This window comes from Mustela nivalis (assembly GCF_964662115.1).
Source record: "Mustela nivalis genome assembly, chromosome: 13".
Taxonomy (NCBI): domain Eukaryota; kingdom Metazoa; phylum Chordata; class Mammalia; order Carnivora; family Mustelidae; genus Mustela; species Mustela nivalis.
Genome location: NC_139032.1, coordinates 42,778,601 through 42,798,212, shown reverse-complemented (window position 1 = coordinate 42,798,212; position 19,612 = coordinate 42,778,601). Strand labels below are relative to the sequence as shown.

Below are 19,612 nucleotides of genomic sequence, written 5' to 3'. Positions count from 1 at the left end.
TGTCAGCAGCTTCTCTTCCGCTGGGTGTGCTGAGAGACTTAAGTAAGTTTCCGTAAAGTAAATTCTGATGATGGCAGCTCGGGTTGCTGATTCAAGTTATTCCTTCTCTTCTGTGTCACTTTTGACGGATGGTACCTAATGCAATCAACCACAGGCCAAGAAAGCCTTTTGGTGGGGGGCGTTGCATTAGTAACTGAACCAGGAGTTCTTCTCCTTCCTAGATCTCTCTTTCCGATGCCCCCCCCCCCCCCGCCCCCGCCAGTACTTCAGCCCAGATAGGAAAGTGAAAAGAAAGGCAGTACTACCCAGGACAGGCTTTCCCTAAACCTCCTTTTCCCAATGGTGAAGCTGAAGCTGCCTCCCTTTGCGTGCGTTTTTGATAAATTTAAGAAGTCAAATCGCTGACACAGATAGATAATCCAAGTGTATAGGGTGAAGAGTTATAAATTAACACATTATTCCCTCTTAATGTGAAATACTTGAGAATGCATTTTCTCAGTCCCCTGACATCTACCCAGTGAGGGCTCGCATTGTACTTTTCAAGTGGCATTGATTTGTTAAAGCGCTGAATTAGCATCTCAGGCCAGCTGCTTGATCCACTGTGCTGTTGTGGGGCTCCTATTCTGCTGCTCTCCCCCAGCCATCCCCTTTCTTCCTTCAGGCGCCCTCTTCTTTTCTCTCCTGTTCCCTGCTTCTTTCCAAGTCACTCCTCCCAGCACATTCCTACACTCTTTCTCTCTCAGCCTCCTTTTTGCTTGTTGCTTTTCTCTCTGCTTTCATCCCACACCATCTCCTTTTTTTTCCTTCTCTCCTCAATCCACACGTCTTTTATTTTTCATCCCTTTGCCTCTGAGGTTTGCCTTAACTCAGGGTTGGCGCCTGTTAACTGCCTGAGTGTGGGGTAGGGGGTGGTTGATTCAGCCAATCCTTGGCTCCAAGTTGAGAAGAATGAGTTAATGTATGTGTGCTCATGCTGCTTGTAATAGAAGTCAGTGAGAAAAAGCTCACCTGTTTTGCTTTCTAGAAATTAAAAGGTAGCTTACAAAACTTTTAAACTTGTATTTCTAAATGCCATTTCACAGAGTTAAGGCCTTTTTTTTTTTTTTTTTTTTTTTTGGTTAGGGGAAAATGGTTATCACAGATTTGATCATCTCAAACGTGCCTGCCAAAATAAGTTACTGTTTCTGTAAAACTTGGATTTCTGCAACTTCTTGCATTTCAGTGAACTTACTGATATGAGTTTCTTTTCTAGCAAGTTCTATATTGTTGATATAGTTTCGTATAAAATGTTTTTCATGGTGGTATTTGTACTATGCAATGGTTTCCTCATTGTGATTCATCACTGTATCATAGCAGTGAACACATTATAAAATTGGTTGACAATTTGTTGAGAAATAGAATAAGATGGATTATTGCTTTTTTGAATGATATAGCTCAAAATTCCAGAAGTCTTCAGAGGAAATTCATCACAATTGAGAGGATTTAACATGCCTCTTGCATGTTCACAGACCTTTACTCTTTTTTCTTTCTCTGGATCTTCATCCTAGATACTTTGGGATCACTCTTGATTAATTAGATAGAAGCAAAAAAAGAAAAAAAAAGTATGTCTGGATTTAGATAGAAATTGTCTTTTGTAATTTTAATCTCATGTCTTGACTTGGTGCTGTCCAATTTTACTGGGTTTCCCAAAAAATATAAAAATATAGAATTTGAATATACATTGATAAGTCAGATAACTTGAAAAAATCGTCTTTATTGCTGTGTTTTAATATAATTAAAATGGGTTTGATTTCATCATTTACATTTTGAAATGGAAATATTTAGCAAAGTTTCTGATAATCTTTGCTTCTTTGTTGGGTTGATCTCCCACCCTCTGTCCCCCAAGTAAAACAATCCTCCCCTTTTTTTTAAAGATTTATTTTATTTATTTATTTGACAGACAGAGATCACAAGTCGGAGAGCAGCAGGCAGAGAGAGAGGAAGAAGCAGGATCCCCACTGAGCAGAGAGCCCTATGCCGGGCTCGATCCCAGGACCCTGGGATCATAACCTGAGCTGAAGGCAGTGGCTTAATCCACTGAGCCACCCAGGCGCCCCTACCCCCCTTTTTAAAAATTAATTGCTGTCCTCCTATCTAGAATTAGCACGGCTTGGCTAAGGTGAAGGGATTAGAATGACTTTTCAAGGCCTGATAATGTCTGGTTAAAGAAAAGAAAAAGAAATAAATCTTTTAACTAGGGCTTAAGACTAATTCCAACTACTAAGGAGACAAAAATGACGCTAAAGAAGACAGTTTGGTTTTATTTTGTATGTGCATGTTAACTTGCTTAGAGATCATCATTTTGTATTTTAGATTGTTCTCTTAGATGAAGTAAGATGTTCTTCATTTGCTACTGAGAAGGGCACATGGCCTCACTCTAGGAGATTAAAGCCAGAACACCTTTTGCCTTTTATAGGGATAATTCACTGCTCACCTGGCTGTAGTTCAGGGTCAAGGGCAAGAAGGAGAGACTTGCTGCTTTTCAGACCTACTTGTGGCTACAGCAGAAAAGAGTAATAAAGACGAAATAATAGGGCAATGTTGAAAGTGAAAGTACCCCATGTGAAAATAGTTAATGATCAAAAAAAGGGAAAAATGAATAATCACAAAAGTAAAAAAAAAAATCAGGAAGGTACTTCAGTAGTGGAAGAGAAGTTGAGGATGAAGGAAAAAGGGATTTGGGGGGGCAGGATTATGGTATCTTGCAACTTCTAAAATAAAAATACTGTTGTGGTGTGATTGGTTATAAAGGACCAAATTGGCTTCACAGCAGAGTTAGAAATTAATTAAAATATTTTTAAACTTTTTAAAAAAATATTTTATTTATTTATTTGACACAGAGAGAGATCACAAGTAGGCACAGAGGCCAGAAGAGAAAGAGGGGGAGGCAGCCTCCCCGCTGTGCAGAGCGCCCCATGGGGGCTCCATCCCAGGACCCTCTGATCAAGACCTGAACTGAAGGCAGAGGCTTAACCCACTGAGCCACCCAGACGCCCCCATTTTTAAACTTTTAATGTTATTTAAATTTTTCATTTGTGGTACATACAATTTTTCTTTGCTTCTTGGTCTGTCAGTTATGGTCCCTGGAAGGCAGAAGTCTCTGCACAAGTAATAAACCAATACATCTATAAGGGTTTTTAAAATCTAATTTGTTATTTGTTTTGTGATAGTACCTTAGCCACATGAAATGGTTACGATGTTTTTAGAATTTAACACCTTTGAGTTTTTCTCTAAGATTCTCAGGAGAAATCAGAATTATTTCTGTTTTTGTATTTTGTAAATCTAAATTAAATGTCACTTAAATGCGAAAGACCTGGCAGCTTTGATAAGTAGTCCCCAAAGCAAACCATTTTGTCGGTAATCATAACCTAATTATGAATGCAAATGCAAAGTTTGTTTTTTAAAAAGTCCTGACCAAACAAAGGAAAGAGAAAAGCAGACCACTCTGGGACACAGGGAGAAAGCATCCCCACACTTAAACCTAAGAGTTTCAGTGGTAGCAGTAATAATAAGAACTTTTGGCATCCTCCCAAGTCCTGTGGAGAAGGAGCAGCAAATGGCCTGCACAGTCAGTGGTGGCTCTGCATAAGTTCCAGAGTGACACATGCATCACAAGCCGGTCACAATGCGAAGGGTCAAGGGTCATGTTCAAGAGCAGGGTGTTGCTGGCCTAAGCTGAGGAAGCAGAGGTGGCCCCTCTGTGCTCAGTGTGTGGGTCTGTGTACTCCTTTCCCGTCAAAGCTGGCCCGGCACGGCCAAAAAAGCGGTTCCTTGGCAGGGTTTAATGGCAGGATGATGTAGTCTGTTGTGACTAGTGCATTCCTTTCAGGTTAAACTAGGGAAATGGCATTGTGTTAAAATTCCAAGTCGCATGAATGTTTTATTGCCACAGTGCCTTTAGCCCTCTAGGGGAGTGTGTGTGGCGGCGGGTGGGGGTGGGGGGGTGACTTAGAGACTCAGGAACTATCAGAAGAACACTTCCCTTGGAAAATTTTACCCACCAGCGTGAAGCTGATTTGCTGTGATGGTCACTTAGAAGGGTTTCGCTTTTTCCTAAACTGTGGCTGTTAAAGTCTTGCCGTCTGGACAATTAACAGCTGAAGAAAATATGACAAGACACACGCAAAGAGGTTGGGAGATAGAGAGGAGGAATGCGCCTGCAAGGAGCTAAGCTGACTTCTTGTGTAAACTATCCGAGTGAGAGCCCCCTCCCCCGGCCTTGGTCCCTGTCCCCCCCACCCCACCCTCCTACCCCCCCCTCCCCCAGGCTGTGTTTTGCTGTCTGCCTGAAGGCCAAGAGTGATCTGTTAACCTTGCACCACTGACTGGGAGGCCACTGCAGCTCATGGTACTGTATGTTACCATTACTACTCCCTCATTCCTTTCACTGGATGGTTTGGTTTCCTTTAAAAAAATTTTTTTTATTAACCATTTCTCTGTAATAACGGTTTATATCAGTCAGAGGGATACAGTTTTGGAATGCAGAAGGTCTAGTTTAAAACAAAACAAACTTAAGTGTGGTGCTTGTTTTTTTTTCCCCCCTTGGCGTTTAGAAGGGGTACACTGAACCATTCTAATTCAATTGCAGGCAGAGGTTTCCAGTGTGATTTTAAATCGGGACGGTTTAAAAGATGCAAGTCGTCTGGGCTGTGGATCTTGTAAAGGGACTTTGTTGTGAAACCACTCGAACATCTTCAGGGTTTTAGGACATTTTCGGGTTTTGCAGTTGATTCAGATATATCCATTTTGTAGATTTTCTCCCATCCCAGACCCTCTCCAGGGGAAACTCCAGCCTTCTCATTCGTTATTCCAGTGGTTTTAGGCTTACAGTTAACTGAGGGTGTGTATGATTTGACTTCAGTTGTAATTGTGCATGTTACATATAACACTCAGGATTGCTTCATGATTTATCGGACTCCAGTTAATTTATAACAGATTAAAGCACGTGTGTGTGGAATAGCCTTCTGATTTTGCATTGTGACTTCATAAAATATTCATGTGCCCAATTTTTTCCCACTGAGTAGGAGAAATACGGATTTTCTTGGGCTTACCTAAGTAAAGGTACCTCAGTAGTTTGAATCCTAATTTTGAATTGTCTTTCTGTTTCTTTTCACTTTCGAACCTTAATACTTACTCTGTTTCCATGGCTTTTGATGTATCATTTTCTCCTCAATAATGCGTATATATACATATATGGAGTTTTGTATGTGCTTCTGTGTATGTGCACATACACTTTGATAACTGCCAAATAGGTAACCAGAAAAAAAAAAAAAAACAAAAAAAAGAAAACCAAACTTCTAGAGTTGTTGAACTAAGGTGGTTTTCTCTTGGTAAGTTAATTTTTTAAATTGTTATATAATAGAAATTTAATCTAAGAATATAGTATGCAGAGTAAACTATGGGTGGATCTATGTGTCCAGTTAGAGTGTTTGGAGTACATGGTTTATATATTTCTGTAAAGTGATGATTTTGTCAAGATAGACTCCTGTGTTTAATCAGATTAGTGCTATCTGTATAATGGGTTATTCTTTATAAACAGATTCATTCACATTGTTCATAGGAGGTCTTAAACCCACAAGCAGTCAACTCTATAACAAAAGTCATGATTTGTATGGATGGGGGCACTTCAAAGTTTACAAAATTGATTAGGTATTTTACCTTATGTCCTAAAAAATACTTGCATTAAGAAGAAGTATTATTTTTTTTACTTTGTTGGATTTAGTAAACTGATATTGGGAATTTTCTTGTGATTTTTGTTTTTAGTTCCAGATTCTAAAGTACAGTTTTCAGAAGACTATTAAACTTACTTTGTGCTAGAATTTTTTCCCCCTTATAGCCAGTTTCAAAATTAATTCTTTATCTTAAATAGTACAAAAACTCCTTAACAGTGCCAAATTGAGAAAGAAAAAATTTGTCATGTACACTTAGAGTATCCAAAAATACAGTTGTTATCCCATTCATGAGAGTAGTTTTTGCTTATAAAAAGGATGTTGTGGTTTTTTCAAACTTATCCAATTTGATTAACTAAAAATTTCCCTCATAATCCAAGGGGGAAAGAGTAGAATTAGTACAATATTATGTCTCCCTAATAAAAAAAATTAAAGTTGGTTTAGGATTTTTTTCCCCCTAAGAATCAAATTTTGTTAATAACAATATTTGTTGTCTCAGCATTTTTCTGTTCCCATTGGACCCAGTGTTAGTGTTTGGTATTGTAGAACTCGCCAGGGTGGAGCGGAGGGAATTAAAAGATGGGACCTGAGTTCAGATTCAAATATTGCAATTTATTAGTCTTGGAACCTTGGATAAGTCACTTTAACTCTAGCCTTTATTTTCTTCAATTCCAAAATGGGAAAAAGAACAGTTAGCTTGAGACTCTGTCAGGAAGATGAAATGAGAACACATGTGAAGCTTTGGTACCAAGTAGGTATTGAGTAAACTATTAGATCCCTTTCTTTCAGCTTGCCCTGGGAGGCTTGAATTTGGGGGAACAATGAGGTAAATTTAAATAAAATGTTTTAATTTCTTCGTTTAAAGGAATGGAGAGATGAGGAATTGAAGGACAGTTTTTCTTTTTTCCTTCTTTCTTTCCTTTTTTAAATTTTTTTTGGGGTTGAGAATCCTCTTGTGTCATCCATTACTCTTGCATTTTCGCCACTCTGCACAATTCTCACCAGGTTGGCCTTCGTCGATGTCAGATGTTGCTGTTATTTCTGTGATGTCAGTTACGGCTAACTGTAGACTGGAGGCAAAGCTGGCAAATTCTCCTGAGTTCTGTATACTTTCGTATCATCAGTTCTGATCATGTGCCTGAGTGGAAGCTTCCTGCCTTATTATACTCATTATCATTAGCATTTGGTAGTAGAACTTGAAGTTTGATTAACTTCAAGGTTAAGACCCCAGCCTGTATACCTGGCTTTTTGAATATTCCCTGGTATTCATGGAATTAAGATCACAGGAAAGCCAGTTGTGTTTATACCTCTCGGAATTAAACAGAATAGTAGCAAGCTACATACATGGGTATTGTGCAATATTTCATCTTCATTTCTAGTCATGCACAATGCTTTCAGTGTAGCTAAGGGCTTGAGAACTATTTGTTGAGCAAAATGTGCTTCTTTTAGTGCTTTTTAATCCTGGATTATGTTTTATCAAAAGTAATTGTGTTCTCCTGTGTAGTACTTTAATATTGTTATAGATGACCTTTGATTAACATTGTTATTTTGCTTAACATCTAGTTTCTTTTAGCCAATCCTACTTTGAATGTACTGCATCTTCAGATCTAAAATAAATATTTGGCTTAGCGTTTATTTTCACCTGTTACTAAGAGTAAAAGAATGAGGATTAAAAACTAATAACTTCACCGCTATCTCTTAGCTCACACAGTGTACTAGACTTGGTACCCATGCTATCTCATTCAGTTATTAAAATGCGTTCAGGACAGGTACACATATTTTTATTTTACAGTTGAGGAAATAACAATCTAAAATCTGTACCCAACAAAATTAACTCCAAAGTCTTTGCTTTTTCTTCTGTCTCATTCATTATCCATCTGTAACTCAAGCCATTGACTAAAAAAGAAAAGAAAAGAAAAGAAAACAAAAAACAAAAAAAACCTCCATCATTGTAGAATCTGCTAGGATTTTTCTTTCAAATTAAATTTTATAGGAAAATCAATATATAAAGCTGACAAAAATCAAAGGTGCTCTAGATGGAAAGGGGTACAGAAAGAGTCCTGTCTTTTAGGCCTCTACCAGAAATCCACGGACTGACTGATCAGAAAATCAAAGCGTGATACTCCTACCCTCCTCAGCTTCCCTATTTTGGAGTTAAGGGTTTTATTTATCCTGAGTGTGGAGGTGCAATTATGGGGAACTCACAGGAAAATCTAATCTCTGAATAATTTTAAAAGAGAATATATGCCTCTTACATAAGAGAAAAATAGTGTAGGTTAATGCCAATATAAAAAAAAAGGTTATGTTATTGTACAGCTTTCACATATTAATTTTCAGGGCACCGATTTTGTTTAATCCATAGCATTGAAATAATTTTGCTGTGGGAAAAGTCATTAAAAAAAAAGTCACAGTTTTCTGCCTAACTGGAGACCATGTCTACAAACACATCCAAGTTCTACTTAAGGAAGAAAATATTAAAAACTTTTTGTGCTTTATATAATGATATAGCATATTTGTAAAAATATTACGCATATCATATATGTGTAAATGTGAGGGTGGAGAATATGGATATATTTAACTCTGAGAAAATCATGCAGAAAACACGATTTTAAATAAATTATGTAAAGCAAATTAATTGATGTGGTCATTCTGTAATACCTTTATAAACCAGGAATTTCAAATGTTCTAACTTGTTAAATTTATACTGGGATTTTATCTAGTACATCATTAGATATGTAATTTCTGTTTCATTATCTGGTATGGTGGGAAAAGTCCAGACTTTCGAGGCAGATTTTTCTGCTTTTCAATTTCCTTCGTGTGACTTTGGAAAAGTTCTATAACCTCTCTAAACCTCAGTTATTTAACTTACAAAGTGGGGCTTCGTACTCATGCCTGGATCATATGGCATAGAGAGAGGCTGAGCTGAGTTGGTTGTTACTAGCAGTTTTGCCCTCTGTTCTTGTGGTTAGCTTTTAAGACTATGCACTGTTAACTTAGCATCTCTTTGTCAGTGGTGCTACCTGGTTCTTAATACTTGTGTCATGTACATCCTTGGCCTTTTTTCATTACCAGTTTAAAAAATACATGTGCCAATATTGCAGAAGCTTACTTTTGTTGAGGAAAATGAAGATGGAGAAAAATCTCTCCTTTCTTACTCTTCACTGAGAATCAGCCACTGAGCAGCATAATTCTAAAATCTTACGTGGCTTTTGGGTACTTTATGAACCTTTTTATGGTAACCCAGAAGCAAGACACTGATTGAATTAATACATTTCCATTCAGGGGACTATTCTGTTAACCTCTCTTCTTCTTCCTAACTCATGCATCCTTTTGCAGGGGACTTTTTCCATCCAAAACTGAGGTTGTCATATATAGTGGGAATGCCAGTGCCTAGATGTGCAGGTTATTAGTAAGCCTAAGAGTATTTTTGTCTTTAAAACAAAGAAAAAGGAAAAATTAAGACAGCAACACCAAAACCAGAAGCCTGCCCAAACTGAAAGATTAAAAACAAACAAACAAAAACAAAATCCAAAATCCAAACCCTAGTACTTTATAAAATGTGGAATGTAAACTTTGCGCTTTGATTTTAATTTTTTTTAAGAATTTATTTTTTATTTATTTGACAGACAGATTACAAGTAGGCAGAGAAGCAGGCAGAGAGAGAGGAGGAAGCAGCCTCCCCGCTGAGCAGAGAGCCCAATGTGGAGCTTGATTCCAGGACCCTGGGATCATGACCTGTGCGGAAGGCAGAGGCTTTAACCCACTGAGCCACCCAGGCACCCCCTTGATTTTAATCTTTATACTTAAACTTTTTTTTTTTTTTTAAACATCCTTTGTGTAAAGGATACATAGTCATTTGTGTGGATCTGATTAAGTAAACAACAAAGGTATCTGAAAAGCTGCCACCAAGGAAACATTTTATTAACATCTTTTTAGTCATTTCTTTATTACTTCATTTGGGTGTGCATGCAAACATAGGGATAGGTATTAGCTGCATAAAAGGATTATGGATATATGACTTGCGTTTTAAATTTTACTCATCCCTGTCCTAGATACCTTTTTATGTCTATAAATCTAGATATCCATCATAATTTTTAACAGGTTTCTAGTAAATCACTGTACCATAATTTATGTAATAGGTCCTTGGTTTGTGGACATTGAGGCTGTTGCCGTCTCTTTTAAGAGGAGTGTTGCTTCAGTATGAACACTCTTGTTTGCACTTTATCCTTATTTCCTAAAGATGAATTTTTAAAACATGATGTTGCTGGGGAAAGAGGTATAATTTTGTAGTCTAAAATGAGTTGGTAAACCTTTTCTATGAAGGTCTGTAGAGTAAGTATTTTAGACAGTCAAGTGGTTTTGTAACAACTATCCTCTTTAGTCTTTGTAGACACAGTTATAGACAATATAAAGGAATAGGCGTAGCTGTATTTCAATAAAGCTTTATTTACAAAAGTAGATCACAAGATGGCAGTTGCCCACAGGCTGTAGTTGCCTACTCCAGGCTTGAAACAAAGGAGACACTGATTGGGGATGGGAATTTATCTCCAGCTGGCTGTCAGCCACTTTCATAGTATCTTGGAAATGTGTTCTTCTCTCAGGGCAGTGTAATGGGCTGATTACTTTCTTTCTAGGTATATGGCAATCAATACATGTTTTAAAGAGCTTATTACGGGAGGTTTTCATACCTGCTGCTTCAAAGCCTAGTAAATTTTAAACAAAGAGGCAGAATTTATCATTCTGTACTTTAGATTTCAGCATATGTTGACAACTTGTGGGGCAGAGAAAGTTCTCTCATGCTTCTGTTGTAGGGAAAGTGTTGTACATTTTCTCATCTCTAGAAGATTGTTGTGATGGAGTCAGGTTTTAGAGGTATCCTGAAGTACGCTGGAAGGAGAGTCCAGCAAGAGAAGTATGATTTCCATAGAAACATACCACAGTCAACAAGGTGACATGGAATTAGTTACTGAACTTTTACAGGCTAAATTATACTCAGAAGAATGTTCTGTGCATAAATAGTAACCTCCTTGCATCTTGAATTTCTATATAAATTAGGAATTATTGGCCCTTAACTGCCTTATGGGTGTTTGTTGAGGATCTAGTGGAATGAAGATACAGTTAATGCAGCATTGGCTTACTGGTGCCACTATGAACTTTGAGAGATTTATTTATTATTTACGTTGCATGTATTTGTGGATTGTCTGCTGTGTGTGTATAAAGCAGTGTGGTACTGGCTCTAGGGGAATACAAAGAGAAGTTCAGTTCCTGCCCTTAAGGAAAGAAAAACATGTATTTACTCTCCAAAGTTGTGTAGTGCTGAGATCCCTGAGGATGGTGGAACACTGGGGAGGAGATCTCTTCTGCCTGGGGCTATCAGAAAACTTTATGAAGTGGCATTGGGAAATAGAAAGATTTTCAAAAGTGGAATGCAGGAGAAGGAAGTCTAAAAAGAGCAGCATGCAAACTATGTCAAATTAGAAAAGTCCAAATCAGTGTTCAGGAGAGATCCAATAGTCTAATTAGACTGTCTATTAAGCATTTGTCATGAAGGAGGAGGAAGAGATAAAGCTGGAAAGGCAGGGTAGAGAACTAAGCTGCAGAGGGCTTGGAAGGAACTTTAATTGGTAATTTGTGGGGAGCTCTAAACATCATCTAGGAGAATATGTTTGACAATTGGAGTGGCGATATATGGCACTGGTTGGTGAGTGTGAAATGATAAAGGTGGTATTACCACTTAAGGGTTATGGCAAAGGTCTGAGCGTGCACTTGTTAGAAATGTTCTGGAAGGAGAAAATGTTTGGTGCTGGGGTGGTAGCTGAAGAGCTTGGAAGGGAAGAATGGATAAGCTTTCAGTAGACCCATATACTGGGTTTGGGGAAGTAAAGTCGAGGCTTTTAATCCTGTTCTGAGACTTTGTTAATGAGATTATGGTGATAACATTGCAAAAGACAGCAAAGTTGGGGAGAGCCCTGTAGTAAAGATAGGATTGCAGAGAACCCATTTGCTTTGCTTGTTTAGCTCTACTAGGAGCTTGAAAGTTGCAGGACTAAAATTCATAGGAAAGGTAAGGAATAGGGAGGGATTTTGGAACACTTCTTCTAATGGTGGTCTGTGAAACCTGGGAAGAGCATCACAAAAGGAAACCTGTAGAGAGAAAATGGTATTTTACAGCATTACTTCTCGTTAGGTGAGTTGATGATATAAGTAGCTCTATCTTCATGTGAGGCTTCTAAGACCAAAACCCAAAAAATCTTGTGTTTTATCATTTATAATGCATTCTGTTGTCTACTAAGCTGCTGCTTTTAGCCTCTAAAGCCAGTAGATTTTAGGAGTGAAGTATGTTTGAAAAAATACTTTGTAAGATTCCCCAAGGAAAATATAAGAAACTCCCTTTTACTTTCTCTTCTCACCACTTCCTGAGACCCACAGTAACAAAGAACTGCCCTTGGTAGGAGGCATTTAGGTTCACTTTTCACCTGTCTAGTACAGAACACTGCAGTGTTTCATCTCCCCTAGACCTTACCCCAGTTAGGATCAGTGTACTTGGGATAGGGCAGGGGCTGTGGTTAGCGGGAAGGTGGGCATTCTGTAGAAATGAACTTTGTATGTTGTTGTATGGTTTCTCTTTTTAGCCTGGGATCCTTACCAGGCGTGGAGGGGTATTGTGTAATACACAGTATGACTTACATCTGAATTGGGAAAGTTTTCAGTGAATGAACAGCAAGCCTCAATCTGCCTTCCATTTCCTTTCTTATTACCTGTGTTCAAACTTTGCATGCAAAGAAAACCATGTTGATTCATTGATCTTCGGCATGCTACATTATAAACTCTGGCCACAACGGAAAGGCTCCCTGGGCTCTCCTGTTTACAGCAGTTGGAATTCCTCTGGTCTCTTGCTATAGTTTGTGGCTTCCTTCAGCCTCACTCTTCATAGTGAGTCAAAGTCCTGTCAAATGGGGTAAGAGGCTAGTCCAGAGGAATCTGTATCTCTAGACGACTACTGTACATTAAATCTAGTTTAAGTGCTCTTTGGATTTGTCTCTTAAACCATGGATGGCTACTAAAACTGTTTTTTTTGTTTTGTTTTGTTTTTTAAACATAATAGGTTTAAGGTAGGTGATTTACTGGGTAACTTGAGATATTGAGTTTTGGGGGAGTAATATTTATTTTCTCACTCACTGGCAGGTAACACATCCTTCTATCTTACATCATCCCCAGACTTCCTTTTCTTCTTTCTCACATACATTTTTCTCTTCAGTATTGCTAAAGTTAGGAAGAAAAGAAACCCTTTGGATTGTCCCATTTTGTGCCTCTGATGAAGTAAGAGCAAGTAAAATGTACCTATTTTCTTCAAAAGTGAACTTTTTTCTTTAAAAAAACAATGCCTGGGGCACCTAGGTGGCTCAGTGGGTTAAGCCTCTGCTTTCAGCTCAGGTCATGATCACAACAGGGTCCTGGGATCGAGCCCCACATCGGGCTCTCTACTCAGCAGGGAGCCTGCTTCCCCCCCTCTCTCTGCCTGCCTCTCTGCCTACTTGTGATCTCCGTCTGTCAAATAAATAAATAAAATCTTTAAAAAAAAAAAAAAGAAAGAAAGAAAGAATTCAGTGACTTGGTGATCATTATTCAAAATAGCCTCTTTCTCCTCATTAGAGATCCTCATTCTTGATCCCTGCGGAGAAACAGGGAAGAAAGCTGAGTTGAACAAACCCAGTGACTGAGTTTGAGGGTACCTGGATCATTTTAAAGTTCTTTTAGTTTAAACGCTGAAGTTAATATCTATCCCCAAATCATTTTCTTCTGATGTTTGCAGCATCTGTGGAGTTGGACAGACCACTGCTCAAGTGGCTTGCTTATTTTGGCTTTTCCCCTTAAAAGTCTCCTTTTCTGACTTTCCATCTCTTCTTTAGAGTAAGATTTTTGGGACATCCTGGAATTTATGCTGTGTGTGCTGCTTTCCTCTCCTTCACCACCCACCCCCCGCCCCCCGCCGCTTTTTATAAGAGACATATATTTTCTACAACTAACTTATCATCTAGAGAGCTTTTGCCTTTTCAGTTCTTTTTTGACATTCTTATTTATTTATGCTAGTGATTCTCATACCTTAATGCTCTCAGCATGCCTGGCAGGCTACCGTAAGCAAATGGCTGGGCTCTACCCCTGGGTTTTGTCACAGTGGGTCTCGGGCCTTCAGTCCTATGGGCATTATAGACAAGTTCCCAGGTGGTGCTAATAATGTGCGTTGGCTGAGGAGTATACTTTGAACCACTGACCCAGACTGTTGGTTTTATCTGTCAGTTTATTGTTTTGTTCAGTTTTGTGGGTGTTTTTTGTTGGTTTGTTTCTTTCTTTTTTGCCCCAAAGGGTAGAGGTTCTTCAGATTTTATTCAGCTATGTTCCCTGGAAGGTCCTTTTTTCTAATTCATAGGTCAAACCACTAGCATGGAAGAAAACTCAAAAAAGTGCTTTATGTTTTAATTGTGAAGGGCTTCATTGGGGCAGGAGTGGCAGAGTATGAGTCCTTCCCCCAGTGAAGATGGTAATGGTCAGTCTCTCAGAACTTACACAGGTCTTTCTAGTCTTCCTCAACACAACATTCTAGGAAGTCTTCTGAAAGTCGATTGACCTGGCCCCTAATTGAGACTAATTGAATAGATATTATTTTTTAGTTTTGCTAATTGCTTACATTATTCCTTTGTTACTTGAGGTTTACTTTTCCTCCTCCCAGATCTGTTCCTTCTCTGTCTCAAACTTCTGGGGCTCTATGGGAGTGTGTGCTAGGAGGGGGGTGGGGTGATATCTGGGGAAGTATCATTTACCTACACTGTGTCCCTAATGCATGCTCAGTTAGGTGCTTTATCTGTGTCATCTCCTTCAGCCTAGTGAAACTTACACAGTAAAAACATAATTATTTCCATTTTATAGATGTAGGAAACAAGACTTTAAATTGGTATTTTACTGATCGTCTTTGCAAGTCCTGCCTTTGAAGTTAAAACAGAAATCTAACGCCAAAGCCAGTGGAGTTTTTCATATTACTTGTCTTTAGGATAGTTGGAGTTGAGCTTTGAGGACAGAAATAAAATTAATGTGAGTGTATATAAGCATATTTGAAATTTTAGGGGTACCTCCTCGGTGGCTCATTTGGTTAGGTGACTGACTTCAGCTCAGGTCCTGAATGCAGGGTCTTGGGATGGAGCCCTGCTCCCCACTCAGAGGGAGTCTCCTTGTCCCTCTGTTTCTCCCTGAATAAATAAATAAATAAATAAAAGTTAAAAAAAAAAGAAATTTCACTTAATGTTGCTTGTCAGATTTGGCATTGTATATTGCCTGTCAGCAACAATTTGAGGTGTTCAATTTAAAAAATACGCAATTACAAAAATGATTGTAAACCAGTTGAAAATAATCAGATTCTGTCCTTTTCTTTCTCAAGTATAAAGCCGGCAAGTTACAAATAACTTCATTCACATTCAGACCCATGTAAAATAAAAATTGGACAAACAAGCAAACTCATGGTAGAAGGCTTTTCTCATAGAACACTAGCATGGTAGTTGAGGGTACTTTGTCTTAATTTCAGTTCTGGTCATCAATACAGCCCCTCCCCCACATTTGGTTTAAAAAGAGTTTTCTGGTTTAAAAAGAGTATGATAGAAATTTTCTTTTCTTACTTGTCCGATACCGGAATTAATAAATACTATATGTGTAAAGTCCTTTGAGGTCTCTGGAAGAAAGATTCTATGTAATTTCAGCATTATTCATGGGCCATCAGGCTCCACAGGGGGTCACCAGGAAAGAGAGGGTTGTTTTTTTTTTAACCTTCTATTCCACATTTCACAGTATAAAAACAAGCTATTGTTGTTTGTGGTTGTGAAAATCTCCTGTAATTGTACCTGCAGAGGTTGCTCCTATGGCAGAGCCTAGGGCCTCCAGCTCACCCAGGAGGACCAGCTCCCGAGGCAGAAAGAGAATGAACCCCTAATTAAACACTACCTGGCTTCTGTGAGGACATGTGCCCATCCCGCAGTAATCCTGTGTGTCTGTCAACCTGTTGAGTAGCAGAATCCCTCCTTGACACTTTTCTGCTCCCTCCTCTCTGATTTGATCCTGTAGTTCATTATTCTGGTCTGACTCGAGAAGGGACTGTCCTCTGTCCTACTCCATTCTCCTATAATAGATCCCTCATCATTACCATGTTCCTGTTGTTACACCCTGCCTCATCTAAGGCCTCTGTAAGAATAAAGCATATTTCTGGCCATTCTGTGTTGGAGACTGGATCAATACAGTTTAGACTCACCAGTTACTTTTTGATGGTTAAGTAGTATTTTGATTCCGGAGCTGTAGCTTCTGTATACTTGTCCCTTCTGAGTCTTAGGCTGGGGTTCCATGGCTGAGTATGATTAGGCTCGGAATGTTGTCTTTAGGGAAATGGTAGCCTGAAAAATTAAGATAGACATTATCTGCACATCCAGTAACTTAGTTCATTTTCCTGTTTTTCAGTTTTTGTATTCATTTATTTTGTAGCAGTGTTCAGTGTGCATCTTCATCTTTATGGCATTGGGTAATTAATTTATTTCTTTCTCTGCTCTTTTCACAAGAGCTCATGAGTAGCTTATTGCCAAATCTATTTCACTTAATGGTCTTCCTGAATACTTTGTGTTATCTGAGTAATTTTTCCTCTTGCTGCTTGGCATTGTCTAACCACTGAAGTGAGACTGAAGTTCTAATCAGTGCTTGCTCTGGCTTGGAGGGACAGAGCTTCTACCTAGCCGCATCCCTCCATCCTCTGATGGGACTCTTTTTGGGTTCTCTCTCTCCCATTCTCTGCTTCTTAAAACAAATTTTGTCTCTTCACTCTTTTAGGAGTTTTTCATGGGTTCAGATAATTTCCCTCATCCCTGCAACTGCTAGACTGAAGTCACCAAAACACATGCCCTTCAGAACTGATCCAGGCTTATGACCAGCTGAACTGGAGAGTCTTGACCTGACTTGGAAGTTAGTTTGTTTATTTAGGCTCTGACTTTTATAGTGCCTGTGAGGCAAATGGCTACCTGAAGGTTGAATGTTTAAAAATAAAATAAAGTTTCAAATGGGCCCTGACTCTACAAGAAGCATCCCTGACTGTGTAATCGCTTTTATTGGTAACATGTTTCTATTCTCAGGTTGTCATTTCTGTGACTCTTTGTTTCTTCCATTGTCCCCTTCCTTACACACACCTTGTACCTCGTTCAGTTTCAGTTATTCTGAGTATTAGCTCCCGTCGTGGGGCTTTTTCAGACTTCTTTTCAAAAGTCTGGCCCTTAATAGTTTATAATGTGTGATCTTAGTAAACAAAGAACTTGTGTGTGTGTGTGTGTGTAGGAAGCCTGCCATATTTCCTCCCTGCCCCACAGAAAATGTGTTTTCTGGAAGCCCTTTTGACACTGAAGTGAATGCCCACTGGCCCTCCCTTGCTGAATTCCCCTGAGAGGGGAGAAAGGGGGAGAGAGAGGGAGGCCTTTATGCTTGTTGTCATATCTTTTGTTTCTGCTGATTATACACAAAGTAAGTTGTAAATAGCTCTCTCACACACCATGATTCCTTTGAGGTATGTCCTGGAGAGTAGATATGCACTCAGCTTCTGCGTTCCCTGGGGATTCTAGAGGGTTCCTTTCAAAGCCTCCTGCTTCCTGTTACAGCAATAGCAAAATGAAATTTAGATGAGTACTAGACAATTACTATCCCATAATTAAACCTGTGGCGTACTTTCAGAAATAGTAGCTAGTTGGTTTAGTATTTTTTATTGTTTTTAACTTAAATGTTTTTATTTCAAAGCAAAATATAGTAAGATGCAAAAAGAACAAAAAATAAAAGTCCCCTAGTCTTATAGCTACTCAGAGATTAAAAAAAAAAAAATCACTGAAACATTTTGTGACAATCATTGTAGAGAACTTTATTTTAAAGTATGGCGTCAAAAAAGGCACTTAACACTGGCATGAAGGAAAGCAAATGAAATTGGAGTTCCCCAAATCAATTTAATTTTTATATTCCAGAGAAAACGGTGGTGAGGTACATACCGTATTTTATTATCTGAAATTACACTGGAGTGATAATAAGGGGCTAGACAATTTATGTCCGCTGTATCTGTCAGTCATGTTTTTGATTGTTTCTAGCTATCTGTCTCACTACTGAGGCTTCTAAATCAAAAGGCCTAATGGTCTAGGTGTGCAGAATTATAACTAATGAGGTTATCAACTTTTATATCCTTTGTTTTTTCCTTGGTACATTTTGATGAATTAGGAAACAGAGCTTGCTTTCCCCTTAAAGTTTTTTTCTTTATCTAATACTGCCACGAAGTATAGTGGGCAGAATGGGAGAGGACATCGTTAGACAGTGAACCCAGTAGTACAACTGGGCAGTTTTGTTTTTAGTCTTAATTTCCTCATCTTTAAAATGCCGAGGCCCATTTACCTGGATCCTGATGGATTTTTTTCTGCTAAGAAACCCTAGGATTCTAAGTTTGAGAGTGCTAACTCACATCTCGAGTGTAGTTCTTTTTATGATTTGGATAACTGTAACATTTTAGTAGCCTGGCACTGTTTCCTTTCAACTTATTCACAGACCTTTTTGTTTTCTCTCAGAAACTGTGTATTTCTAAGTGTCTGAGGTTGTAATCGAATGTAATTGTCATTGTTTAACTTTCCCCTTTCCTCTCAAGAGTGTTTATAACATGCATTTTGTGGGGTGGGGAGTGATGTAGAGGAACTAGAAACCTAGTATTGGTGACCCGATCTAATAATGTTAAGGTAAGCAGGAATTTGTTTTGTGTACATAAAATAGAGTATTACTTATACTTGATTTGCAATGTATATATACTGACTCACAGAATGTGCTTTCATCAGTTAAGTAGCTACATTTATTGAGGTTTTATAAGAAGCTGTGGGGGGGGTTGTTTTGATATGGAATATTCAAAGATTAATTTTTTCCTCAGTTCTTCTATTGCACCGTAGGGAGAATTACTGTTGCAGAACTCATTAGTGCCCCTCCATATGTCAGCTGAGGGGTGGCGTCAGGCAGCAGCCTGGGTCTGTGTGTGCCACAACGCACATGCATTGCGTCCCTGCTCATCTTCGTGCCCCATTTCTCTCTCATGCCTCAAGTTTGAGGATAATTTCATGATGCCTATGTTGCCCTAGGCCACAGAGCAAGTGGTAGTTCTTGATAACACACTTTCTCCACCTCCTCTGTCTTTTTTGTAATTTCTTTCATTTGAAATAGCAACACATGCCTTTAGAGTGGAAGCCGCTAAGTACAACTTTTGCATGTTTTTCATCAACTTCTTTGAATATCTTCTCAGTCTTCTCATTTCTTAAGTTTGGGTATTGCAACTTTCTAGCATGGAACTCTGAGCTAGTTATTTACCTACTGGAAGCTTCAGGGTTGTTGTTGTTGTTGTTTTTCCTTCTTTTTTTTTTTTCCCTCCCATTGGTAAAAGGGAGATTCTCATATCCTGTAAGATGGTTGCAAGGGAAAAAACCGGGTCAGTCCATGTGTAAGGTGCCCACATGGTGACTGGCACATCACAAGTACTCAGTAAACATGACCTCTCTCGCTTCCCCTCTTGGGCCCCACTGTGAGATATGTGGATGAAGAGCAGTTAAGTTCAAGACAGATGATAATCTGTCCATGTTACTTTATGGATGTAGGTGGGTAAGAAGAAAGAATGTGAGACTTAAAAAGAATAGGAGAATTGGTCCCCAAAATGTCCAAAAAATTGAGTGCTTTTAAAAAATATTAGTAATATTCACTGGTAAACTTGCAAAGTGGACTTCATTGAAAATTGTTTAAATTTAGAGAGGTGAATTTGTGGGTTCAAAGAAAGAGTAAAATGACTTCTAAGGCAGCACACTTGGCTGAAAACTGATCTCTGA

At 38.6% G+C, this 19,612-nt stretch overlaps 1 protein-coding gene across 9 annotated transcripts in view; it reads left to right on the top strand.

Moving 5' to 3' along the window:
- Positions 1 to 19,612, top strand: part of BNC2 (basonuclin zinc finger protein 2) — a 423,723-nt gene that overhangs the window by 151,110 nt on the left and 253,001 nt on the right. Inside the window, exon 1 of one of the 9 annotated variants that reach the window (XM_082695071.1) lies at positions 4,025 to 4,387. The exons of 7 other annotated variants lie outside the window; for them this stretch is intronic. In XM_082695071.1, coding sequence (XP_082551197.1) covers positions 4,385 to 4,387 — 3 coding nt within the window. In that variant the 5' untranslated portion in view covers positions 4,025 to 4,384. Of the gene's footprint in view, positions 1 to 4,024; positions 4,388 to 19,612 lie in introns of those variants that run through there. One more of the 9 variants, XM_082695082.1, reaches the window with a different exon arrangement.